Here is a 26,092-nt window from a genome sequence, read left to right on the forward strand (position 1 = left end):
GGAAAAACATTTTCTGTTTCTGCTCTTTTAAAAGTCCCACTGCTGTGTAGTCTTGAGTTTCAGTGGTTCCCAGAATGGGGATTGGGATCACCCCCCCCCCCCCCCCCCCGTGTTCACCAGGTAAATATCAGTGTTTCTTTTCTCAACGTGTTTTTTTCCAGGACTTTCACCTCTTCAACCCTCTTTCCGCAGATGCTGAGGTTTCCCTCTTCTTGTCTGTTTTCTCTCAATGTATTGAATCATTTCTGGCTGACAGCCTGTCAACACCATGGGACCAGGAGCGAAGGCTGATGTGGCAGAAGACCTGAGTGCCCCCAGGTCATTGGCCCCCACCAGACGAATTATGCCACAAACCTGAGTGAAAACAAACTTTCTTTTTTTTTTTTAGAAAATGATTAAAAAATGATTTGGAAACCTGGAAAAATGTTTATTGTATTTCTCAAAATCCTACAAAAAAACTTTTCTGGTTTGTGCACGTGTCCACAGGTCCTAAATCAGAGGTTTATGGTTTTTGTCCCAAACTTATTAAAAACAGCAAATTTACTTTGATATACTTAAGTGGAAACCTCAATCACACATTTGCCAGGGGGCATCCATGACGTGAGGGAGGTTCCATTTCTGCGCTTGGCTGCCACCATCACACCTTCCAACCTTCCCACCATCACACCTTCCAACCTTCCCACCATCCCACCATCACACCTTCCCACCATCACACCTTCCAACCTTCCCACCATCCCACCATCACACCTTCCAACCTTCCCACCATCACACCATCACACCTTCCCACCATCACACCTTCCAACCTTCCCACCATCCCACCATCACACCTTCCAACCTTCCCACCATCCCACCATCACACCTTCCAACCTTCCCACCATCCCACCATCACACCTTCCCACCATCACACCTTCCCACCATCACACCGTCCCACCTTCCCACCATCACACCTTCCCACCATCCCACCATCACACCTTCCCACCATCACACCTTCCCACCATCACACCTTCCCACCATCCCACCATCACACCTTCGCACCATCACACCTTCCCACCTTCCCACCATCCCACCTTCCCACCATCCTACCTTCCCACCATCACACCATCCTACCTTCCCACCATCACACCATCACACCTTCCCACCATCCCACCATCCCACCATCACACCATCCCATCATCCCACCATCACACCATCACATCATCACACCTTCCCACCATCACACCTTCCCACCGTCCTACCTTCCCATCACACCATCACACCTTTCCACCATCCCATCACACCATCCCACCATCACACCTTCCCACACTCCTTCCTTCCCACCATCCCACCATCCCACCATGACACCTTCCCAACATCCCACCATCACACCTTCCCACCATCACACCATCCCACCATCCCACCATGACACCATCCCACCATGACACCTTCCCACCATCACACCTTCCCACCATCACAACTTCCCACCATCCCACCATGACACCATCACACCTTCCCACCATCACACCTTCCCACCATCACAACTTCCCACCATCACACCTTCCCACCATCCCACCATGACAACATCCCAACATCCCACCATGACACCATCCCACCATCACACCTTCCCACCATCCCATCATGACACCATCCCACCATCACACCTTCCCACCATCACAACTTCCCACCATCACACCTTCCCACCATCCCCCATCACACCTTCCCACATCACACCATCCCACCATCACACCTTCCCACCATCACACCATCCCACCATCACACCTTCCCACCATCACACCTTCCCACCATCCCACCATCCCACCATCCCACCTTCCCACCATCACACCTTCCCACCATCCCACCATCCCACCATCATGTGGGCGGCATGGCTCAGGGGTAGAGTGGCCGTCTAGCAACCAAAGGGTCGCTGGTTCGATCCCCGACCCCGGTGACCATGTCAAAGTGTCCTTGAGCAAGATACTGAACCCATAATTGCTCCTGATGAGTAGGTTGGCACCTTGCATGGTAGCCTCCACCATCAGTGTGTGAATGTGTGTGTGAACGGGTGAATGAGATGACACTGTAAAGCGCTTTGAGTACCGCTAAGGTAGAAAAGCGCTATATAAAATTGAGTCCATTTACCATTTACCATCCTACCTTCCCACCATCCCACCATCACACCTTCCCACCATCCTACCTTCCCACCATCCTACCTTCCCATCATCCCATCACACCTTCCCACAATCCCACCATCACACCATCCCAACATGACACCATCCCATCCCACCTTCCCACTATCACACCATCCCACCATGACACCTTCCCACCATCACACCATGACACCTTCCCACCATCACACCGTCCCACCATCACACCTTCCCACCATCACACCATCCCACCATCACACCATCACACCCACGATGACCCCGATAAAAGACAACCTGATTTCCCGAGCTGAATCATCCCATAGTGATCTGGAGCCATGAACATTTGTTACTGGGAAGAGGAGAGGACAGTCCAGGAGCATCAGAGCAGGAAACAACTTCACCCCTGTGAGAAAGCTCTACAATATATAATACTTGTTGCTAAGCACAACTACTGTTGAAAACACAACACACACCCACAAAAACTGCACAGCATTGAGCCTCCTCGTAGATACAAGTGAGTTATACAGTTCAAATCAAAAAAGAAGGAAGAGCAAACAAATAAATCAGCTGCATTCATAACCCTGAGGCAAGCAGCAGACTGAGGAGGGTTGGGAGGCCTCCAACTAGGATTCTGCGGTGATTTCATTATAATAAACCGGTCAACAGGAACATCCTCTAACAGACTCTCCAGGCCTTTTTTGTTGTAGGAACCAGGTTTCCTTAATCCAGAATTATCATTCAGCCACAAAAACTGTCATCAAAGCAGAATAACTAGCACCTATCCGATTCTTCGCTAACATGAATGAGCTAGCTGGTTGAACAGAATGCCTCAGCTGGTCGTGTCCTCTGCCAACACTTTAACTAGTTTGCTAACTCCAGAACCAGCAGGTGAAAAACCACGGTAGGGAATCTCTCCACTACTACAGCCCACGTCTGTGGAACGACGGGCCTGAAGACCTGAGGGCAGCAGCCAGCATGCTAACTTTTAGAAGCAAACTCAAGACTAACCTTTCATCTCCCTTTACCTGAACTGGGTTATTCCATTTTTTTGTTTCCTCTCTGTTCTGGACTCTTTTCAAGACAAACAAGAGGTGCATATGTATGCACAGTCTCTGCTCTAGCCTGTCTCCATGTTGATCAGGTACTGTGGGTACAGACTAGGACTGTAGTTCTTCATACTGCAATCTGTAGTCCAACCTGCAGCGACAGACACTCATGCACACACACATCTACTCATCGTTCCATGCCCTGCACTCCTGTAGATTCGTATATCATACATTATTCTTCAGTAGCAGTTTATGCACTTCTGGTTCGATGTAACCTGCATTTCTTGTCCTTGTACCTGTGTGATGATAATGAAGTTGAATCTAATCTCTAGCAGCCTATTTCTCATCAGAACCTGACACAGACTTTACTGACCCGCGTGACATATGAGTCAGTAGGTACAAGTCAGTAGGACTCATTGATCCTTAGAGTGGTTCATCCCCTTTGACTGGTGTTTAGGAATCAACCCTAAAGGGGTCCAGGTCCTCTAGCACATCGTCTCCTGGCTCAGCATGAGTTTAACGTTCTCATTGATTGTTCTCTACCATCGTTGGACCTTGTAAATTCACCATAACAGGAGCAAGGGGGTCTCGCCACATTTCCTACACACCAAGTTCTCTCACCGTGTACTTTAGCAGGTTCGATAGATGCTGTTCAGACGTCAGACTGGACTTGTCTGGCTCCGACTTCACATTTGGATATTTTGGGGGAAACTTCATTTTTTATTTTCTTCATTATTGATTATCATCTCAGCTCCTCCACTGAGAAAACCCCTTTAGTGTGGCGGCAGTGCTGGGCAACTATTTTGATAGTCCAAACTGGGACCTGCGTAAAACTGCAGCCGTAGACTCAGAGGAGGATGTCCAGCTATGACAGGCCTATCAGCCCCTGCATTGAGCACGTTGTTCCCAAGAAATCCAATGAGGCCTTTCAGAACCTGAATCCCTGGATCAACGGTGAAGTGCAGTCCATGTATACCTGTTTGCTTGAAGGCATTTGTTGGAGAGGCCAAGAGGCAGGACAGGCTGTGCCTGAAGGGATATCACACCGCTGCACTGCAGGTCTGCATCTCGTCAGGGAATATCGGCAGAGTCAGCCAGCCAGATGAGCTCAACCAGGTCTACACTTGCCTCGAAGTTCTCATCCCTTACGAATCCCCAGAGGGATTTAGACCCAAGAGGGTACACAGGCCTCAGGGGTGGAGGTGTGCGCAGCTCTGAGGGGAACAAGCCCACAGAAGGCAGCTGGTCCTGGCACTGGGCCGCTCTCAGGGCCCGCTGAGAGGAGCTGGCCGATGTGTTTGCAGGTCTTCATCAGCTGCTCCTCCCAGATATCTGTGACCTGCCTAGATTATTGTTATGACCCACATCAAGAAGACCATCCCGGCTACCTCGATACCATCAGAACCGTCCACTGATGGTGCACTCAGCCCCCCTGTGCTCAGGAGCTATTGATTCCAGCCATTCAACACTCTCACAGCACACTGTCGCTCTGAAAAGCTCCCAGCCCTGTGGCTCACACCTTCCCTCTGTCACCTGCAGCCCAGCCAGGCAGACAGAGGCTGAGACCTGATCAGTTATGAGGGAGCAACAGGTTTTGCCGGAAGCTTCCTCCAAAGTTCCTGCCAACCACCAGTGCCTGACACTGACTGGCTGTGTACGGACCTCATATGTTCCACATGTTCTTCTTCTTCTTGCATCTTTGGCCTTTTCTCTGAGAAAACGCTGATTTGGCTGAATACTACCAATGACGTTTCTTGGTCAAACCAAATGCAGGTGAACCTTATGTTAAGAAACATATGACGTCGAAGAGCTAAACATGAGTACTCGTCTCATTGTCAGTGTACTGCAGTGTGAAGAGACCCTATTTTGGGCCGCTGCTGCCCTCTGCTGCTGGTTTGGGGCCAAAGCATTTACAGTTGAAACGGATGAGAAGTGTTGATGGTTCAGATCCCTGACAGACCCCATGGTTCACGCTGAATGGGGTGAATGGTGCTTGTATGTGTTTTGACCATTCAGCTCTTGACCTGCCTGGAGTTAGGTCTCCTTGTGATAGTGAGTACAGAAAATCCTGGGTTGACCCCGAAGTAGTTCTACTTACCTCTGACCCTGCTAGTAGTACTGGTATCATCCTATTCCTGCTAGTACTACTGGTATCTTTCTATTCCTGCGAGTAGCACTGGTATCATTCTATTCCTGCTCGTAGTACTGGTATCATTCTATTCCTGCTAGTAGCACTGGTTCTCTCCTAACCCTGCTCATAGTGCTGGTACAATTCTACATATGAGGGGTACCAGTACTACTAGCAGGTATACGTCACTGAAGAATATTCACAAATGGGCAGATTAATATTCATTCTAAGTACTGTGACGTAGCAGGTTGGAGAGGTTGTACTTAAGAGTTGTGGTTGTACTGCAACATGTGAGTAGTGGATTATGAGGTTTCATTTGAACATCAGTCCACACGTTCTTAATATCTTGTTAAAAAATAAACACATTCCAAGTATTTTGGTTGTACTTCTCCACTGAAGGTGGATTTTGTTGCTGTTTGGTGGAAAGCACCAGTTGGTTTTGGTCAGTTTCCAGTTTGGCGTGACGTGTGTTTAGAGCGCACGAGTCTTTGTGAGTATTGACGTGGGGGGGGGGGGGGGGGGGGTAGAGGGAGCGAGAGAGAGGGAGGGAGGGAGAGAGCTATGAATCGTGTCCTCAGACCCGTGTCTCTCTGTTTGTAGCAGCACGCGCCACATGGCCCCCAACCGGTACATCCCGAGCAGCTCGGCCGCCGTTCGGAGCGAGCCCGCCGTCGGGGCGGCGCCGCCTGGTCGCTTCTACGGTGAGTTACCCGGCCGTTAACGGCTGAGAGCAGCTGAGGTTTTCAGAAGTTGTCAGTGTAGAAGGCGCATTCATGTTTATTCTGATGTCACCAAGAGAAGATTAGAACCCGGTCCCGGACCTGCACCGCGGGGACGAACCTTTGAGTGTTGCTGCATCAGAGAACTGATACACGAGCTGTCACTGGTTTGATGACTGATGTTCACCTGAACTAGTCACAGTAACTAGTCACATGTAACTAGTCACAGTAACTTGTTCACATGGAACTACTCAGTAACTTGTCATAGTAACTACTCACATGTAACTAGTCACAGTAACTAGTCACAGTAACCTGTCACATGTAACTACTCACAGTAACCACTCACTTGTAACTAGTCACATGTATCTAGTCAGAGTAACTACTCACAGTAACTACTCACATGTAACTACTCACAGAAACTACTCACATGCAACTAGTCACATGTAACTAGTCACAGTAACTAGTCACATGTATCTAGTCACAGTAACCTGTCACATGTAACTACTCATAGTAACTTGTCCAGTAATTACTCACATGTAAGTACTCACAGTAACTACTCACATGTAACTACTCACAGAAACTACTCACATATAACTAGTCACATGTAACTACTCACATGTATCTAGTCACAGTAACTAGTCACATGTAACTAGTCACAGTACCTACTCACATATAACTACTCACAGTAACTACTCACAGTAACTACTCACTTGTAACTAGTCACATGTATCTAGTCACAGTAACTACTCACATGTAACTAGTCACAGTAACTACTCACATGTAACTAGTCGAATGTAACTAGTCACAGTAAGTAGTCACATGCAACTTGTAACAGTAATTCGTCACAGTAACTAGCCACAGTAATTAGTCACAGTAACTAGTCACAGTAAGTAGTCACATGTAAGTAGTCACAGTAACCTGTCACAGTAACTAGTCACATGTAAGTAGTCACAGTAACTAGTCACATGTAACTACTCACAGTAACTAGTCACATGTAACTAGTCAGTCACTTGTCACTAGTGAAATCCTCAGTGGGGGGGATGATGATGATGATGATATCATGAGGTCTTCAGCCCCTCGACTTTAACTGATTTGGTAGATTTAAGTCAAAGAGGTCAAACACATGAAAACATGATCACACACGTGCCTGACACACTGGCAGCTGAGTGACAGCTCTAATGGATGAGTGATGCAGGACACTGATCTCAGGTCAGAACTGGGACTACGACAGTAAAACTCCAACAACCAGGATGGAGAGAGAGGAGAGTTCTCACTGGCAGTGATTGTGGACATCCAAGTAACTGCTTTAGTAACAGTACAAACCTTTGTGGTGAAAAAAGTGATTGAGTAGCAATGTAGTGACATTACAGCAATATCGCGTTAATTATGAAGTACTTCATACTTTGTATACGTGAAAGTTACAGCAGGTCTAATAGCTGAGGACGCTGACAGCTCAGTATCAGCGTGGTTCCCTGAAACTGGCCTCAGACCAGCATTCACATCAGCAGTGCTGGAGGTAAAACTTCCCTGGAGATGATAGTTTGGCAACTAATTCACGTGTTTTCACCAGCAGAAGTACTTCATCTGTCCCATAATGTTACCGCAGCTTGTACATCCACGTACAGCATGTGAATGTGTATGGACTCAGGACCAAGACAGAACTGGAGGGTTCAGACGCCGCGGCTGGTGTGGTTGTGCTGATGGTGGCTCCTTTTATTGTGTTGACACGTTGGAGTCAGTTGTGTTTCCTGCTTCTCTTCATCGCCTCACCACAAAGTCAAACAGGCTGAAACGTCCATCTTCTCCATCTGTTTAGGAGTCACATGGTCAATAACCAGGCTGTCAATCACACGATTCCAGTGCCTGGTCAGAGTTCTGTGCTTGGTTTGTGACACTGACGTGAAAGTTGTGTAGTCAGAAACAGACGATATGACCAGGTATCAACAGCTCTTCAGGGCTGGACGAAGATTTGATTCTTCCTCATGATGATTTGAAGACCCTCTAAACAGAGTACTTGGATAGACGAGGTACAAATACAAAGGGACGCCGTGATCCTTGGTGATGTTGCGCCATTGAGTTTGAGTGTGTGGGAGGAGTCTGTCCGGGTAGAGGAAGGAGGAGGCAGTGTGGTTGCTTAGCCAGTGGAACCAGGACGGTGCTGGTACTGTTGCTGTTCCTGGTACAGGTACTGGTACTGGTACTGGTGCTGTACCTGGTACAGGTAATGGTACTGGTACTGGTACTGGTATTGGCGCTAGTGCTGGTACTGGCACTGGTACTGGGACTGGTACTGGCGCTGGTACTGGTACTGGTGCTGGTGCTGGTGCTGGTACTGGCGCTGGTGCTGGTACTGGCACTGGTGCTGGTACTGGCACTGGTACTGGTGCTGGTGCTGGCGCTGGTGCTAGCGCTGGTACAGGACAGACGGAGTCTATTTCAGGCAGCAGAAGGAGGAGATAATCTCAGGAGAGTCTTACTGCTCTCTAATGCTATTAGATGAGGTCATTCAGGCAGCCACCAGGGTCACATGACCATCCACAGGAAGCAGGTCTGAGGAAAGTATACCAGTCTGTCTGTGTGTGTGTGTGTTTTTGTGTGTGTGTGTGTTGCTTGTCTACCACGGCCTTGTTAAACAGTTAATGACTCAGTAAAAATGAAATAATCAAAGATCAGTTATCAAAAAAATGAAGGTAAATTTAAGAATATACTAAGAAACCCAGCAATAAACAACATTTTTCTATTTAACAAATGTAATGTGTTCATTAAATTAGATTTATGTAATTGGTGATATAAATTTATTCTGATACTTTCTATTTTCTGTTGTAAGTATTCATCTTCTATTTATTCTTGATTTTATTATTTTATTATATCACCAGGAAGTGGCTCCTGATTGGAGCTCTGGAGAAGAGGGGGCGTGGCTCAACTATTCAGGCATTAGCAATCAAACCAGACAGAGGCTGCTCAGATGGGAGCAGCTCTTCAGCAGATGTCTAATCTGTTCTTATTCAGAAAGACCCAGCAGATGAGACGTCCGACTGGTCCTGGTTTCCTGTCATTCCTATAAATGGAGATTAAATGACATCACAAGCGATTTTGTGATGTCATCACAAGCGATTTGGTGATGTCATCACAAGCGATTTTGTGATGTCATCACAAGCGATTTTGTGATGTCATCACAAGCGATTTTGTGATGTCATCACAAGCGATTTTGTGATGTCATGACTGTTACTGGGAGGTAAAGGTTGCAGGTTTTCTAACTTCTACTAAAATAAATCTGAAAATATGAAAAAATCCAGTTTAGCAGACAGAGCTTTCACAAAAACAGTGGAGCAATCAGTTGCACCCTACGGTGGGGGGGGGGGGGGGGGGGTGGCGTTTCTGCTGCTGTGACGGTCTGGAAATCTTTCTACAACCTGGAGCCTGGAACCCTGAATCTGGAATGTGGTCCCAGGCTGGGCTTCACCTCAGTGACAGTGGACCAGGAAGCAGGGTGGTCATGTTCCCTGGGACGTTCTTGTACGGGAGGCAGTGTCACGTATGGGCCAGAGCCCAAACACAGTACTACTGACTGTATCTGAAGTCCAGTTGTACTTGCTGGTACTTCGTCATCCCTAGACAAATTCCAGCACGGCCAACTTGATGGCTGCTGCCGGTCACTGGAACGCGGTTAATTATAGTCACAAATACACGGTAGTGGTCTGCCCCGCCCTCCTTATTCTGCTTCAGGAGGTACTCCTACTTGAGGTACTTGTACAGTATTTATTGGTTGGCCAGTGGCTACGTGTGTTCTGTGCTTTGCTTGTCTCTTCTTCTTGCTGTCGTCGTGACTTCTTGTCAGTAGGAGTCCTGTTTATTGTCTTCATCGCTGATCTGCTGCGACACCTGAAGCTTCTTTCTTGTCTTGGATGGAACCAACAAACCAACCACCTGAAGAACGCAAGCTTCCATTCCTGGTCTGATTACACAACCAGTCCTTAATATTTCAGTTATGACCTCGTGTGGTTTCTCAGAGCTCAGCAGTCCAGAACCACAGTGGATGCTGCTCCCAACTTTGACCCTGCTGCAACTTATCTGCACAATCTTTTTAAAAAGATGCAGGAAAAACCTCCTGATGACCTCCGCTTGTGGGAGTAGAAGAAGAATGTTGTCAGTGAAACTGTGGTTCGAACTGCAGCAGTAGGTTGGACAGGACCTGTTGAGGTGGCGTCGGAGCACAGTTGGAAAAGACGAACGGAATGAGAGAGTGGAGGGAAAGAAACCCTGATCACTCAGTTAGACGTTGGGAAGCTGCACTGATGAGAAAAACTCAGAGTAAAGAACAAAATATGGAAGGACAAGGCAGTAACAGTTTTAAATCAATGATGTCACCAACCACAAACACATGCATGCAAGCTGTGACTGTGTGTGTGTGTGTGTGTGTGTGTGAGAGAGAGAGAGAGAGAGAGAGAGAAATTAAGAGAGTGATGAAAAGGAAACTCGCTCCTGAGAGAAGCAGCTAGGAAAAATATATCTATTGTATAAATATATACCAACATACACTGTATATACATATATGTACACCTACTAACGTATACCCCATCGTTCATGTATGTTCACATACACACTAACACACATACATGAACTCATTCCAGTGTAACAGAACCAGAGTCCTGCAGGAGAAACTGCTACGTGACTGTCAGCCCTCCAGAGACCCACTGTGTCCCCCGACTGCTCACTGACCCTGTTAGCGCTTAGCACCAGGGAGGGAGAGATGATGGAGGGAGGGAGAGATGATGGAGGGAGGGAGGGATGATGGAGGGAGGGATGTATATAAATCCATTTCATCACTTGTCATCTCTGTGGCTCCAAGTTTTCTTGATGGGTTTAAGATGTGAAATAATCCCCACCTCCTCATCCCCACCTCCTCATCCTCACCTCCTCATCCTCAGCTCCTCATCCTCAGCTCCTCATCCTCACCTCCTCATCAGCTCAACCACCTCCTCATCCTCAGCTCCTCATCCTCACCTCCTCATCCTCAGCTCCTCATCCTCACCTCCTCATCAGCTCAACCACCTCCTCATCCTCAGCTCCTCATCCCCACCTCCTCATCAGCTCAACCACCTCCTCATCTTCACCTCCTCATCCTCACCTCCTCATCCCCACCTCCTCATCCTCACCTCCTCATCAGCTCAACCACTTCCTCATCCTCACCTCCTCATCAGCTCAACCACCTCCTCATCCTCAGCTCCTCATCCCCACCTCCTCATCAGCTCAACCACCTCCTCATCCTCACCTCCTCATCCTCACCTCCTCATCAGCTCAACCACCTCCTCATCCTCACCTCCTCATCCCCACCTCCTCATCCTCACCTCCTCATCAGCTCAACCACTTCCTCATCCTCACCTCCTCATCAGCTCAACCACTTCCTCATCCTCACCTCCTCATCAGCTCAACCACCTCATCATCCTCACCTCCTCATCCTCACCTCCTCATCAGCTCAACCACCTCCTCATCCTTACCTCCTCATCCTCACCTCCTCATCAGCTCAACCACCTCCTCATCCTCACCTCCTCATCAGCTCAACCACCTCCTCATCCTCACCTCCTCATCCTCACCTCCTCATCAGCTCAACCACCTCCTCATCCTCACCTCCTCATCCTCACCTCCTCATCAGCTCAACCACCTCCTCATCCTCACCTCCTCATCAGCTCAACCACCTCCTCATCAGCTCAACCACCTCCTCATCAGCTCAACCACCTCCTCATCCTCACCTCCTCATCCTCACCTCCTCCTCAGCGATCTCCTCCCTGCAGGTGCTGGCTGGATCCGTTTCTGATGGCATCAACAGAGTCTTTCTTGTCTTTGTCTCCTGCAGGAGATCCCCATCAGTTCGATCCCTCCTTCAGAGGTCCAGTCCCCAGGAGGTAACTGCCTCCAGCTCTGCTACACAGGAAGCTCTGCTCTCGCTGGCACCTGTCCAGTGGGACCCACCATGAGAAATGTGACCTCGCTGACCTCTTGAGGGTGAAATTACGTTGTGCTGGGACTCAGATCCTTCGGAATTCTGTCCCAGAATCACACCTAGCAGCAGCGACCCGTCGGCCTGAGCACCGTGGCCCAGCAGGGCGGCTCGGCTCCACTCAGTATGCGATCATGGTCGGACCTTGAATGTTTGCAGTTGAAGAAGAGGTTGGAAAAAGAAGATCTTTGATTTAACAAGTGTAGGATTAAAGTGTGGTTCTGCATGGCTGCACCTGAACCGGCCCGTTTGGCTCGGTCCAGCTCTGCGTAGGCTGAACACTGTCAGTCTCCCACTGAGCTCAGGTCAGCATGTGGAGGCACGTGGGCTGGAGACGCTGCTGGAGAACACGGCTTCTCGTCTCTCGTGATGTGGTTTCAACCAGCAGCTTTAACAGCTCATTTCTCTCTCACTCCTTCAGTTGTGAGTCGCTGAAACTGGAAATGTCGCAACTTTTGAGAGAATAAATGAACCAGAGGCGATTCATAAGCAGTGGAACGCGGTCCAGCACAGCCACAACACAAACACACAGAACGCTACACAACCAGCTGCATTCATAAATACAGCACATTACAAACCGTCGTCGGTCCATGTTGGGTTCTGGTCCAGATCTGTTGTTCAGGTCTGTGAAAGGGTCTGCTGGCATTCGTCTCTTCCTCCTTCATCGTCCCCTCCCTCATCACGTCTTTATGGCGAGGTCGCTCACCTCTGAAGCCCAACGTTGACCACAGTCGTCATCGTTACACGTTTGCTGGCGCTCCTGTCAAACTTACTTTTGTCATATCCATTATTTTCTTTTCTATAGAAGCTGCACTGATGTCTTATGCTGCTTGATCTTCACCATTGTCATCCTCTTGTATATCACCCTCGGGATAGTGGGTGAGTCCACGCACCTGCGCTCGCGCACACACACACACACACACACACACACACACACACACACACACAGCTAGACCTTAGGTGTTCAACAACAACGACTTCTCTTCCCCAGTGAGACTCAGTTACTTGTGAGCTGCGCCATCTTAGCCTATACTGGTGAGACACGTGACCCTGTAGTCCATGTGACCTGCAGGGGTGAGGCCAGGCAGGTTTACCACCAGATTTTTGTGATGTCAGAGATGGTTGATGGTTGTGAAACGATCATTCCATTGATGGGCAACAGCTCCTGCAGCAAGTGTGCGCTCGTTCCAAGCTCGTGACCTCTTCATCACCATGCTGTGCAATGACACCACATGTCTGAGGGGCATGTGACCAGTCCAAGGCTGCTGATAGGCCACGCCTGTCAGGTGGGGGCCTGTCCTGGCAAAGGAAGGGCTCACTAACAGAGATGTCAACGAATTTATCATCACAACTTGAGAGAGAAACCCTAGTTGTGTATAAAATATGTCTTGGACCTTGTAGCTGAGCTTGTGAAACGGGAGCTGGGAACATACGTGTTGTTCACGCTGAAATATTCTGTGTCTGTCCAGCCTGGTTACATGGTGACCCCAGGAAGGTGCTCCACCCCATGGACAGTTACGGGCAGTTTTGTGGTCAGAAGGGGACTTTGAATGCGTGAGTCAGAATCACACTCCGTAGGTGAAGGCCAGTAAACCCTCTCACACAGGAAACACTGCTACGGTCACCTATCAATCAGGACCAGCTAGAAGCCCACCTGATGTCACATGACACCAGACACACATTTGAGCCTTTCCCAGTGGAGGTGCAGGTTGAACCCACACTGTAAACCAGAATTCTGTTGTTTAAAGAGAAAATCTGCTGCTCCAGGTTCAGTTTGGTCCACATGCTACACAGGTATGCTAATGATTCATGCTAACTAGCTGCCAGCTAACCTCACTGCTTTTGGATGAATATGTCTGGGATCTGAAACATTTTGTGACCAGTGTGTTGTCCTCTTGTTGCAGAAAGAAGTCCGTTCTGTTCTACTTCAACATCTTGAAATGTGCCAACCCTGCTATTCTCATCAACCTTCAGTGCCCCACAACTCAGGTAGAACTCGTCCTGGCCTCATCCTCCCGTCACGTCAGCAGACTCATTCTTGCTACTCTCTCCTCTTTGTCTTGTTGGTGTGTTTTTCTTTTCCCATAAAACTCCACAGCAGTGCCGATGCTCATTAGTGCTCTAAACTCATGTATGCTTGAAGCTAATGGCTAATAATCCACATCTTCTTAATCCAGCTTTATGCTCAGTAATCCACAAAGACATTTTTTGATTTGAGTCAGCATCTCAGTTAGCCTCTTAGCTGCGCCATGTGTGACCAGCTGGCTCATTCAGTTGAACCCACTCCCTCGCTCTCATCTGTGCTGGGTCGCATTAGCGGCCAACTGGAAGTGTAGTATTTGTTGGTTTTAATCTCTGATTCAAGTGTTAGTGGATTATACACGTATGAATATTTTCACTTGAGAGATTAAGGACTGTGAGCCTGTTTGTCCCAGATGTGTGTGTCTGAGTGCCCCGACAGGTTTGCCACCTACACTGAGATGCAGCTGCAGCACAGACTGAGCGCCACCTATTGGCAGTACTACAGACGCTTCTGTAAACCCGGCTTTAACAACCCTGACAAGGTACCAGGCTGCTGGGTGCACACACACAGATGAACATTCACGTCTGTCTGCGTGTTCTTACTGTGACCTTCAATGGTGTGAAATCACTAGAACATCTGAGACACAAACCCAGAGCAGCAGAAGTCAACAGCAACATGTGAGGAGTGAATCTGGTGATGCAGACATGGACGCCGCTGAGCTAAAATAAGACGAGTCAGCAATCTTCCATCCACCACCAGCACAGACACCTGTGCTTCTGTAATGTGCTGGACTTGTTACTGAGGGGTCACGGACTGGGACGGTTCACAGGACTGGGACGGCAGGACTGGGACGGGTCAGGGGACTGGGACAGGGCAGGACTGGGACGGGTCACGGGACTGGGTCAGGGCAGGACTGGTCTTTGTGGGATGAGTCAAGTGTAAATCACTCCTGTGTCTCCCTCTAGTGGACAACCCTCTCTGACCTGTGCACACGTGTCTCTTCTGCTCGCTCTTTCACAGCCAGTTTCTCAGGTGCTGCGCGACGAGGACTGTCCCTCCATGATTGTACCAAGTAGACCATGTAAGCGTGACGCACCTTCGCTTGTTAGGAGCCACATCAGCGTGACCTCATGACAGGGTTAGGATTTAGCATTTTTAATTCTGCATACAATTCAGTCTGTGTGTGTGCGCGTGTGTGTGTGTGTGTGTGCGTGTGTGCGTGCGTGCGTGTGTGTGTGTATGCGCGCCAGTCCTTCAGAGGTGTCTACCAGACCTCATCACTCTCAATGGGACGGTGACCGTGGCTAACAGGACGAGGTTCACAGACGCCCTGGAAACGGCCCGCAGCGTCACCGAACTCCAGGATGCCACCAAGTATGTGTGTGTCATTGATGACTGGAACCAGTTTGTTTCTGTCTCCCTCTTTCTTTCCGTAACTGTGTCAATTTATCAGCAGTTGCTTTCCTCTCTTAATTCCAGAAGTATAACAGGACTAGTGGACACGAAGGAGCTGGCCTGGAAGATCGTGGAGGATTATAACAAATCATGGAAATGGATACTCATGTAACTACACACACACACACGCACACACAGTGTAGTGCAGGGGTGGGAACCATGTGCCATGGAGGGCCGTGTGTGTGCAGGTGTTCCTTCCAACCCAACACTTTAACAGGTGATTCCACTGATTAACACTCTTCTGTGGCTGAAGGTGTGTTAATGAGTGGAATCACCTGTTAAAGTGTTGGGTTGGAAGGAACACCTGCACACACACGGCCCTCCATGGCACATGGTTGCCCACCCCTGCTGTAGTGGATATCTGCCTGTGTGAGTTTTCGAGGTCAGATGCTGGTCCTGTGACGGCCGTTGTAGGGAAATGAATTCTGGTGAACGATGACTCCCGAGGGCGTCCGAGCTCCGGTGGGCTGCTGGATGTAACATGGAAGTTGGACTGAATTTACATGTTGTTCTAGACCTCTGTACTGAATTTCTGTCAATCCATCACTAGGTGGTGCTGTTTCAAAAATGACTGAAATGAGAACCAAATTTTCCAGCTCCTCTGAGGCTTTTAGCCTACGTGTGACAAAACTCTGCGCATATAAAGGAGAAAGGTTCTCAAGCTCCTTCGCGGTCCGGCTGCATGTGGAACAGGACGAGGAGAACTCCCAACTGCTCAGTGTCACCTTGCTGCTTTAGCAAATAAGGTTGATGCACTGAAGATGAAAGGGTCTTAAAGAACGTTGATAACTCCCCCAACGCCAGCGTTATCAACGCAGTTTCACACTTCTGAGTGTTTCAGGTCTTGGCAACAACTCATCCTGTTCACATGAAGTGAGGTTCAACTGACCTGACGAGTTTCTGTGTTTAACCAGGTGTGACATCACGTGTGTGTTTACTCTGGTAGTACATGGTGTGTGTGTGTGTGTGTGTGTGTGTGTGTGTGTGTGTGTGTGTGTGTGTGTGTGTGTGTGTGTGTGTGTCCCAGAGGTCTTCTGATATCCTTGGCTGTTAGCCTGGTCTTCATCCTGCTGCTCAGGTTCACAGCTGGGCTCCTGCTGTGGGCGACCCTCGCTGCCGTCCTCCTGCTGCTGTCCTACGGTGAGCACAGAGCCTCAAACACATACGGACGCTTCGCATTTGCTTTCCAATAAATACGTGTGTGTGTGTGTGTGTGTGTGTGTGTGCGTAGGTATGTGGTACTGCTCTTTGGAGTTGTCCCAGCTCAGACACACACCGGGCTCTGATGTGGCCCTGGTAGAAGTGGGCCTGCAGACGGATCTCCACGTCTACCTGCAACTCCGCCAAACCTGGATGGTTCTGTGTAAGTGTGTGATGTCATCGCTGTGTCAGATGCTGTCATTCAGAAAAGTCTCATGGCCGCCGCTTTAAATGGTGGCAGGTCCAAGTCTTTCCTGGTGTGTTTGTCCTCTGATGTCATTCACAATCACAGACAGCTTCTGTAGCAAACGTAAGGACACGCTGCCAAGATGGCATAGGATACACACAACACACACCATACAACACACCTTACAACATACAACACACCTTACACCATACAACACACACCATACAACACACAACATACAACACACAACGTACAACACACACCTTACAACATACAACACACAACACACACCTTGCAACTCACAACATACTGCACACACCTTACAACATACAACATACAGCACACAACACACAACCTACAACCCCCAGCCTGCCGTGGGCCCTGGAGGGCTATGGAAGGAGGAAACCCCGAGCAGAATGTGATGGACTCACTCTTGTTGTTGTGTGAGTGACCTCAGTCTGAGGTGAGAGATCAAAGTCCTGCATAGGTGCTGTTCCTGTAATTTGTTGTTCAGCAGCCTGTGAGGGCCACTGGAGACTAAAGGACCAGCTGGAAGGAGGTAGACGTCAGAGATTTAAACTCTTTGCAAACGTCTTTTTGATGAAGGAACTCCTCCACGGTGGAAGAACGCAGGCCTCCCCAGGGGTACTTCAGATCCACACTGTGAGGATCAGTAATGCAGTGGTCCGTGGTCTTGTGTCCTTCTGTACCCCGAATGTTGATGTCAGCAGCGATAAACCAGCATCAGTCCTGATGAACAAAGGCATCATCTAAAGAGACACAAATGCAGAAATCCATGTGCTTATATTGATTCGTAATTGTGGGCTAAAATAATAGTAGTAGTTGCTTGTTACTGTCTAAGTTGAAAAGTCAGAGAATTCTGAGTTTAAAACTCAGAAACAGACTCCCTCGTCCAGCTGGTCTACACTTCCCTGCAAGCTGTAACAGGACAACAGCGACCCCAGCTGGCATAGTGTGAGAGGCAGGTTCACCCTGGACGGGTCACCAGTCCATCACAGGGCCATCAGGAGCAATTAGGGGTTCAGTATCTTGCTCAAGGACACTTGGACATGGTCACTGGGGGAAGTGGAGATTGAACCAGCGACCCTTCGGTTGCTAGACAGCCACTCTACCTCTGAGCCCTGCTGGCCCTTAGTATAATTGTTCTAAACCTATTTGTTTTTATTAAACAAATGTAACTTAATAATTTATTATTAGGCCTTTTTTTGGGGTTGAGCCTCTACTTTGGGCAGCTCTCCTCAGAAATGTTGACAAAATTAAATAAAAGTATTTTCTACTAAACAAAAGGAAATGGCGAAAAGTTCTTTAATATCAGTCAACACGGTCATGCTGAGGACGTCTGTGTGATAATCATCGCTGATGGTTTTGGTGATGACTAATCAATGAATATTGATTATTTTTGTCATCCATCCATCGTCATCTTCCGCTTATTCCTTACTAGTAAGGGTCACGGGGGGGGGCTGGAGCCTATCCCAGCGTCAACGGCCGAGAGGCGGGGTTCACCCTGGACAGGTCGCCAGGGAATAAGGGGGGGGGGGGGGGGCGATGCAGGCGGGGCTCTGGTGGATCTGTGGAAACACAGAGAGACTGCGAGACACCAAGGCCAAACTACAAAGTGCAACAAGTAGTGGTAATGACAGTTCCAAAAATGTGCAGGGAGGAGAGGAGGAGAGAGGGGGAGAGGAGAGGAGAGGAGGGAAGGGCTCCATGTAACCTGATGTGTCACCCAGCAGTCTAAGCCTATAGCAGCATAGCTATCAATGGTTCAGAGCTACCTGAACCAGTCCTAACTGAAGGCTCTGTCATCGAGGAAGGTCTTAAGCCTGGACTTAAACGTAGTTAAAGTGTCTGCCTCTCTGACCCATGGAGAGAGCTGGTTCCACAGTAAAGGAGCCCGGTACCTGAAGGCTCTACCTCCCAGTCTGTTTTTATTGATACTGGGAGTCACTAAAAGACCTGCATTCTGGGAGCGGAGTGCTCTGGTCGGACAGAAGGGACTAATGAGTTCTTTCAAATAGGATGGAGCTTCATCATTGAGAGCCTGATGAGTCAGCAGAAGGATTCTAGATCCTACAGGAAGGAGAGAAGCTAAAGTGGAGAGATGTGTTCTCTCTTCTAACTCCCATCAAAACCCTCGCTGCAGCGTTCTGGACCAGCTGGAGACTCTTTAGAGAGCATTTAGGACATCCTGACAGGAGAGAGTTGCAGTGGTCCAGCCGAGAAGTGATAAATGCATGCACCAGTTTTTCAGCATCACTCTGGGAAAGGATATTCCTGATCTTAGCGATACTTCGCAGATGGAAGAAGGCGGTCCTAGTCACATGCTTTATGTGGGAGCTGAAGGAAAGGTCCTGGTCAAAAATGACCCCAAGGTTCCTTGCAGTTGTACTCGAAGTTAGGGTGATGCCATCTAGAGTAGAGATCCGATTCAAGAGTGTGTCCCTGTGGTGTTTAGGTCCAAAAATGAAGGTCAAAAAATTTAGAGTATCAATCAGCCTAGTCCCCAAATTGATGTCTTTGGACTGTGGGAGGAAGCTGGAGTACCGGAGAGAACCCACACAGGAACAGGGAGAACATGGAGACTCCACACAGAAAGATCCCACGCCCGAGCCAGGACTCGAACCTGGAACCTTCTTGCTGTGAGGCCACAGTGCTAACTACTGCACCACCGTGCAGCCCTATTTTTGTCATATTTTTGAAATACAAATGATTGTTTTTGTAGTATATATGATTATTTTTGTTGTATATATCATTATTTAAGTAGTATATATCATTATTTTTGTAGTGTATATAATTGTTTTTGTAGTACATATGATTATTTTTGTAGTATGTATATATGATTATTTTTGTTGTGTATATGATTATTTTGTGGTATATATGATTATTTTTGTGGTGTATATGTTTATTTTTGTGGTATATATGATTATTTTTGGAGTATATTATTTTTGAGACACTACCAAACACTCCCAAGTGTGTGTGAGCCCACCTTGACAGGTTCTGTGTTGCGGCGATTCTCAGTGGCGTCCCTTGGAGTGACAGAAGCTTCCATCTTGTTGATGCTCATCTTTCTGAGGAGAAGAGTCAAGGTGGCCATCGCGCTGCTCAGGGAGGCCAGCAAGTAAGAACGCCAATGGAAGTGTTTAAAACGACGTGGTTGAAAAGTCATTACAATATAGATATAGAAGTTTTCTGCTTCCTGGTTTTCACGGTCCGTCTCTGGTTGCAGGGCCATTGGTCACATGATGTCCACTCTCGTCTATCCCATCTTCACCTTCCTCCTGCTGACGCTGTGCTTCTCTTACTGGGCTGTGACTGCTGTGTATCCTTCACACACATCGCACATGGCGGCAGAATAGAGAGGAACGCACTGTTGATACGTCCATGTTAGAGCTGAGATTCACGCTGATAGTAAAACATCTATTTCTGATTCTACAACAGCAGCCACAGAATTAAACACAATAATTCAAAATAATAAATGGATTTTATATTTAGGTGGCACGGTGGTGCAGTGTTCAGCACTGTCGCCTCACAGCAAGAAGGTTCTGGGTTCGAGTCCCGGCTCGGGCACAGGATCTTTCTGTGTGGAGTCTGCATGTTCTCCCTGTGCCTGTGTGGGTTCTCTCTGGTACTCCAGAACCCCCGCCTCTCCACCCCCACCCCGCGACCCTTAATAGGAATAAGTGGAAGACAATGGATGGATGGATGGATTTTAGATTTGAGCAGCTCCAGTCAAAGATTTGAGCTAGTTTGTCTTTAACCAGCACCATCAACCAGTTACCTGGCGTCCTCAGGTGAAGCTGTCTACAAAGTGATGTCCCCTGATGTGAACTGTCCCTATACCAACAGCACCTGCGTCCCTCAGGTACTTCATTTCCTGCATGTTTTGATCACAGATCACTGACAGGTTGAACCGTTAGCACGTTACCGTTAGCCCACCAGCTAAAGCTGAATTTCCATGGGTTAATTCAGAGCATTCGTTCTTCAATCCTGCTTTTGTTTCTACCTTTTTTTCGTTATCAACTGTTTTGATTGAATTGTGACATGAAATAAAACAATGAACAGAACAAAGTTGTGTTGACTTAACCACCGTTCAGACTGTTTCTTGATGCTGGTTTTGGTACATTTCGTAAATCTTAAGCTGTACTCTCCCGTTTCTTCCCTCACTGCTCAGAATTTCTCCCTAAGCAACGTCTCCAGGACAGAGTCCTGCCTGGGCTCGCAGTGTCTGTTTGCCTTCTACGGTGGCGAGACATTCTACCACCATCACCTCTTCCTGCTGCAGCTCGCCAACCTGCTGATCTTTCTCTGGATGGTCAACTTCTGCTTGGCCCTGGAGCAATGCACTCTGGCCGGGACATTTGCCAGCTACTACTGGGCCAGGAGGAAGCCTCAGGATGTCCCTCCCTGTCCGCTGTTCTCATCCTTCAGCAGGGCGATCAGGTCAGGACACGTCGTTTTGCCCTTCATATGCCACTGATGTAGCTTGTGGTCCGAGGCAGCTCCATGGGAATCTGCTCATGTGTTGGTAACCTGTTGTGGTTGTGGTTGTGGTTGTGGTTGTGCCGTACCCTCTGTGGTCCTGTTGGCTGCTGCAAATATCAAGTCCTGGAACAAAAAACAAGGCCCCCCACATCTCCTTGTGTGGGCGGCGTACGACGGGCCCACTGCCCCGGCTGGGAACGCTAAACTACACCCACACAGAGGAGTCAAGGAGGCAGTTCAGAGGCAGAGCTTAGTGGAAAAATGCCTGTACTCATGACTGAATACCATCAGGTGTTGTAGGTGTACTAACACTCTACTCTCTGGTTTCTTGTGTCCTTCATCTGTGTTTTATTCCTGGTCGTATTTTGTGATTTGGGGAGGTTTGTACTGGCCACAGTTTCTGTGTCACTGTATTTTACCGTTTGTCCCGCAGAGACACTCGGTGACTTCACTCTGACTGCAGCTCATTTATAGACGTGGATTTCAATGCTCCCTTCAAACGCCTGCTGAAAGCATCAAAAATGAGTCATCTTGCTCCTAGAAATGATAAAGCTTTCCTTCCGTGCAGAACCAGAGACAGTAACATGTGTTCCCCAGGTATCACACGGGGTCTTTGGCGTTTGGAGCTCTGGTTCTGTCGGTGGCCCAGTTTGTCCGGATCGTCCTGGAATACCTGGAGCAGAAACTTAAAGGTTGTCAGCTGCAGACACTCAGACGCTGCTGGAGTTTGTGCCCTCCGGCTCATGGTGTTCATGTGTGTTAAGGTGTGGACAACAGCCTGTCCAGGTTCCTCCTGTGCTGCCTGAGATGCTGCTTCTGGTGTTTGGAGAAATTCATACGATACATGAACCGAAACGCTTACATCATGGTGAGCAGAAGCAGCGTTTGTTAGTGCCACGAAAAATCCTAATCCTACTCCTAAAATTCGAAACAGTTTCTGAACACTGAGGGCAGTACATCATGTGATTGCCCGTCTCTTGTCCACTAGGTGGCGATCTATGGTAAAAACTTCTGTACCTCAGCCAGAGAGGCCTTCCTCCTCCTGATGAGGAACGTGGTCAGGTAGGTCCCGGTGGACTCTTCCTGTGTCTCCATGTCATGTCGGTCAGCAGCCTCAACACTCAGCTAGTGACCACATCCTCCAGCGCTGCGGGACTCTGACCTGGATTTAGAGAGAAAGAGTAGGAGGGTCAGTAAGGCTGAGAGGGGGTTCTAGCGGGTCAGAACATTTACATGCTGACCAGCATAGTGATCCCAGCAACATTAACTAACTGTGATAGCAGCGCTGCCCTCGGTAGAGTACCGCAGTGGCTCGACGGACACAGAATCAGTACTCATTCCCGTTTCAGCTGCTTCCTCTGACCGCTGGAGTACTCAGAAGGAACTAGAGCTCCTCTGTGAGTACTGGAGAGGGAAAGTACAAGTCCTGTTGAAGTATTCCAGGACGTCATCAAGGAGCCGGGTCACAGCTGCTGACATTAGAAGCAAATCCAGCAGGACAGCATCTTGTGTTCCAGTCCTTACCTGTTTTGTGTGTGTGTGTGTGTGTGTGTGTGTGTGTGTGTGTGTGTGTGTGTGTGTGTGTGTCCTGTACAGGGTTGCCGTTCTGGACAGAGTGACAGACTTTCTGTTGTTTCTGGGTAAAGTGCTGATTGCAGGAGGAGTTGGTAAAAGACACATTGGTTATTGATATGATGATCACTTTGATGTGACTTTTGAATAAACAGGATGTGTGTGTGTGTGTGTGTGTGTGTGTGTGTGTGTGTGTGTGTGTGTGTGTGTGTGTGTGTGTGTGTGTCAGGGTTGATTGCATTCCTGTTCTTCTCAAGAAAAATCCCTGTTATCCAGGAAGAAGCTCCTAATCTCAACTACTACTGGGTCCCACTATTGGTCAGTGCGCACACACACACACACACACACACACACACACACACACACACTAATCATGTCACAGTGACCTTTTGAGGCAGCATGTATAAAAATTATATCTTTCATGTATCAAATTTTCTTTTTTCAAACGCTTCCAACTGTCAGGACATGTAAGCGTTCTTGTTCTCTAACTGCTGTATCGCCATCAGACGGTGGTGGGCGGGGCCTATCTGATCGCTCATTGTTTCTTCAGTGTCTACGCCACGTGTGTCGACACCTTTTTCCTCTGCTTCTGTAGGTACAACACAGAAATCAAAAAAAGTGCACACAAGCAGCACAACAGCTCACAAGTTCACTTTCACTACTTCTTCTACTCTTCTTCTTCTTCTACTCCTCCTCTTCTTCTACTCCTCCTCTTCTTCTTCTACTCCTCCTCTTCTTCTTCTTCAATCAGGTGATGACTTGGAGAGGAACGATGGCAGCTCTGAGAAACCGTTCCTCATGTCTCCAGAGCTGCACACAATTCTGGGCAAGTCCAGCGAGTCCAGCTGAGATCCAGACCCCCAAACCCTGCCCCTCCTCCGCTGCAGTCGGACACACAGGCCTGGACGGACTCGAGGGCGACCCTGCACCCAACACCCACGTAAAAGCCCTCAGGATAATGGCAGCTCTGAAGGGACACAGGGGACAGGAAGACTTGCACCATAAGTCAACCTGAACTCCAGCACTCGCCAGCAGGACCTGAATGATCTTCCCTGTGTAATAAAACCTTCATCATCATCTCGACTCAGTGAGGATATTTCAGTTCGACTGACAACTGGAAGCTGCTGCACTGATGACAGTCAGTCTGAGTGACGTTGCTGCTTCATGGTGTACTTACGTTACCTGGCAACTGGCAGGGTTGTGTTGTGTTCTGTTGCTCATCCATTAGACCGCAGCTCTGAGGATCTGGGGTTCCTCAGAGCCCTGAGCTGTTCAGTGACTGACTTTGGCTGATAAACAACAGTAACTAAGTGTGATGACATCATCGTCAGTGGTCCAGCCTCGCCAGCATCCTGTGACATCAACTCTGCCATGCCGGGGGCAGCCATCTTGCCCCTCCCACTCCTTAAAATCCACCTCAAGGTCCAGAAACTTTAAAATAAAAAAACAGACCACGAATAGTCACACGATTCTTCAGGTCTTTTAAATATCTAACAAATATTTGAAAATCCCGATCACGCCCTACTCACTTCTTCTTCTGCAGATATGCAGTAGCCACGCCCCCTGCTGCCCAGACTGTGAACTAGATTTTCCATTTCTCCTCCAAAACCCCACAAAGCATCTAAAATGTGCTCAAATCAGTCTCACCTGAATGTTGCCAAAACCCAGCCGTCTTAGCTCATCCTTGGCTGCTGCGGGTGCCTGAGGCCCGGCCGGCCGGCGGCAGGGAAGCTGCAAGCTTCCGGTTTAGTTTTCCGACAGTGGAAACACGTATTTGGAGTGAGTTCTTAATGAACCATCAAGCCCGGTTCTCTTCTGGATGGGTTGCGTGTCGCCCAGCACGCTAAGCTCCATCTTGGACATTTCTGATATTTCCAGTTTTCAGCACCGCCTGCTTTCTTCTTCTCTGTTTTCCTCTCAGCACCAGCGACGCTGTGTGGCTCCTCCTCCTGCAGTTGCATGACGTAGGTTCTGATTGGTTGAGTAAACTGGACCGGTGAATACTGACGCCTCCTTCGTCTCATGTCTTGTATTGCTTGTGTGTTTGGCGTGTTGGGCCGGGCTGAAGGGATCGGTTCTACAGCGCAGGTCATCGACACCATGAGCGTGTGTTTCTCTGCTATTGGGACTGAAGAACCTACGAACCAGACCCATGTAGGCCAACGCTTGGCTGTGACCAGCTGGAGCGTTCAGTTGAGCCCCCTCCCTCGCTCCTTCATGGTAACGGTAGTGGAGTACTGAATCTGGATTAAGAAGACCTGGAGACACCAGACGACCTGGAGAGTTCATGAACTTTACTTCTGGGCCATCTAGCTGTCGCGAGCCGTCAGCCTCTGTTAGCTTCAAGCTAAAAACGCGTAGCTGGTGCTTCCTGCATTCTGGAGTCAGTAAGAAGTGATGTTTGATACATGAATGTGAACCACGTTTCACGGCCAGATTAAGCTGGACTGTGTGTGTGTGAGACATTGTATGTGTGTGAGAGAGTGTGTGTGTGTGTTTATGTACAGTATATGTACTGTATACTTATAGCTCTGAGCTCTGTGTACCAGGTGATACACGTTCTTTTGGAACTTTAAACACAGGCTAGGGTCTAACAAGTCCCAAATTATTGTGGCTAGTCCCCTAATCTGATCTAATCTAATCTCATTTGATCTGATCTCATATTCTCTTTAAGGGGTGCATCGGGTCCTCGCGCCATCATCTGGCTTGTTGAATATTGATGAAGTTACTTGTCAAACTCTCAAATCTGAAATTTCAGTCTCTCAAAACCTTTTCCCAATAAACGGACGCCTGTTTCTAATCCCAGGACCAGGAACCATGGAGAGGTTCTGGGGATGTGAGCAGGAACCCTGGAGGAGACTCAAATGCCGAACCATCTCTCCAGAGATCCTCATTTTTCAGCCAACCAAAACCTCCGATTTACCTTTCAGACTTCAGACCTTGTGACTCTTTCATTTCAGACACTGACAGCGTCTCACTCCAGACGTTACAGCAGAAAAACTCCTTAAGTCTCACGTCAGCTGGTTAGAAGTGCCTGGATCTCATGGGAGCAAAGGTTGAGGGTTCAAATCCCACGTCTGGTCAAAGTCTTTTAATTTCAAGTGCTCATTAAATTGAAACCATGAAAATCTCCAATGGTGG

At 48.4% G+C, this 26,092-nt stretch overlaps 1 protein-coding gene across 4 annotated transcripts; it reads left to right on the forward strand.

Moving 5' to 3' along the window:
• The first annotated feature begins 5,855 nt into the window (after window positions 1-5,855).
• Window positions 5,856-26,033, forward strand: LOC147261153 (choline transporter-like protein 5-A). Of its 4 annotated transcripts, XM_086203072.1 has the most exons (22): window positions 5,856-5,995; window positions 11,868-11,916; window positions 12,817-12,890; window positions 13,481-13,565; window positions 13,916-14,000; window positions 14,447-14,575; window positions 15,055-15,115; window positions 15,285-15,408; window positions 15,514-15,597; window positions 16,517-16,629; window positions 16,721-16,852; window positions 19,916-20,015; window positions 20,124-20,216; window positions 20,672-20,759; window positions 21,069-21,337; window positions 21,977-22,071; window positions 22,144-22,247; window positions 22,368-22,441; window positions 22,976-23,046; window positions 23,181-23,269; window positions 23,458-23,542; window positions 23,703-26,033. In XM_086203072.1, the coding sequence occupies exons 1-22, from the start codon at window positions 5,908-5,910 to the stop codon at window positions 23,798-23,800; spliced, it is 2,190 nt and encodes a 729-aa protein (XP_086059198.1). In that variant the 5' UTR covers window positions 5,856-5,907; the 3' UTR covers window positions 23,801-26,033. The 4 variants fall into 4 exon arrangements, with proteins under 4 accessions (XP_086059198.1, XP_086059200.1, XP_086059201.1 ...); XM_086203074.1 differs by lacking the exon at window positions 23,703-26,033 and having other exon boundaries at window positions 23,414-23,542; XM_086203075.1 differs by lacking the exon at window positions 13,481-13,565 and having other exon boundaries at window positions 5,906-5,995.
• Window positions 26,034-26,092: the final 59 nt, after the last annotated feature.

The sequence above is a fragment of the Aulostomus chinensis genome, chromosome 5 (assembly GCF_037954235.1).
Source record: "Aulostomus chinensis isolate RoL2024-O1b breed Wild chromosome 5, RoL_Achi_v1.0, whole genome shotgun sequence".
NCBI classification, from domain to species: Eukaryota; Metazoa; Chordata; class Actinopteri; order Syngnathiformes; family Aulostomidae; genus Aulostomus; species Aulostomus chinensis.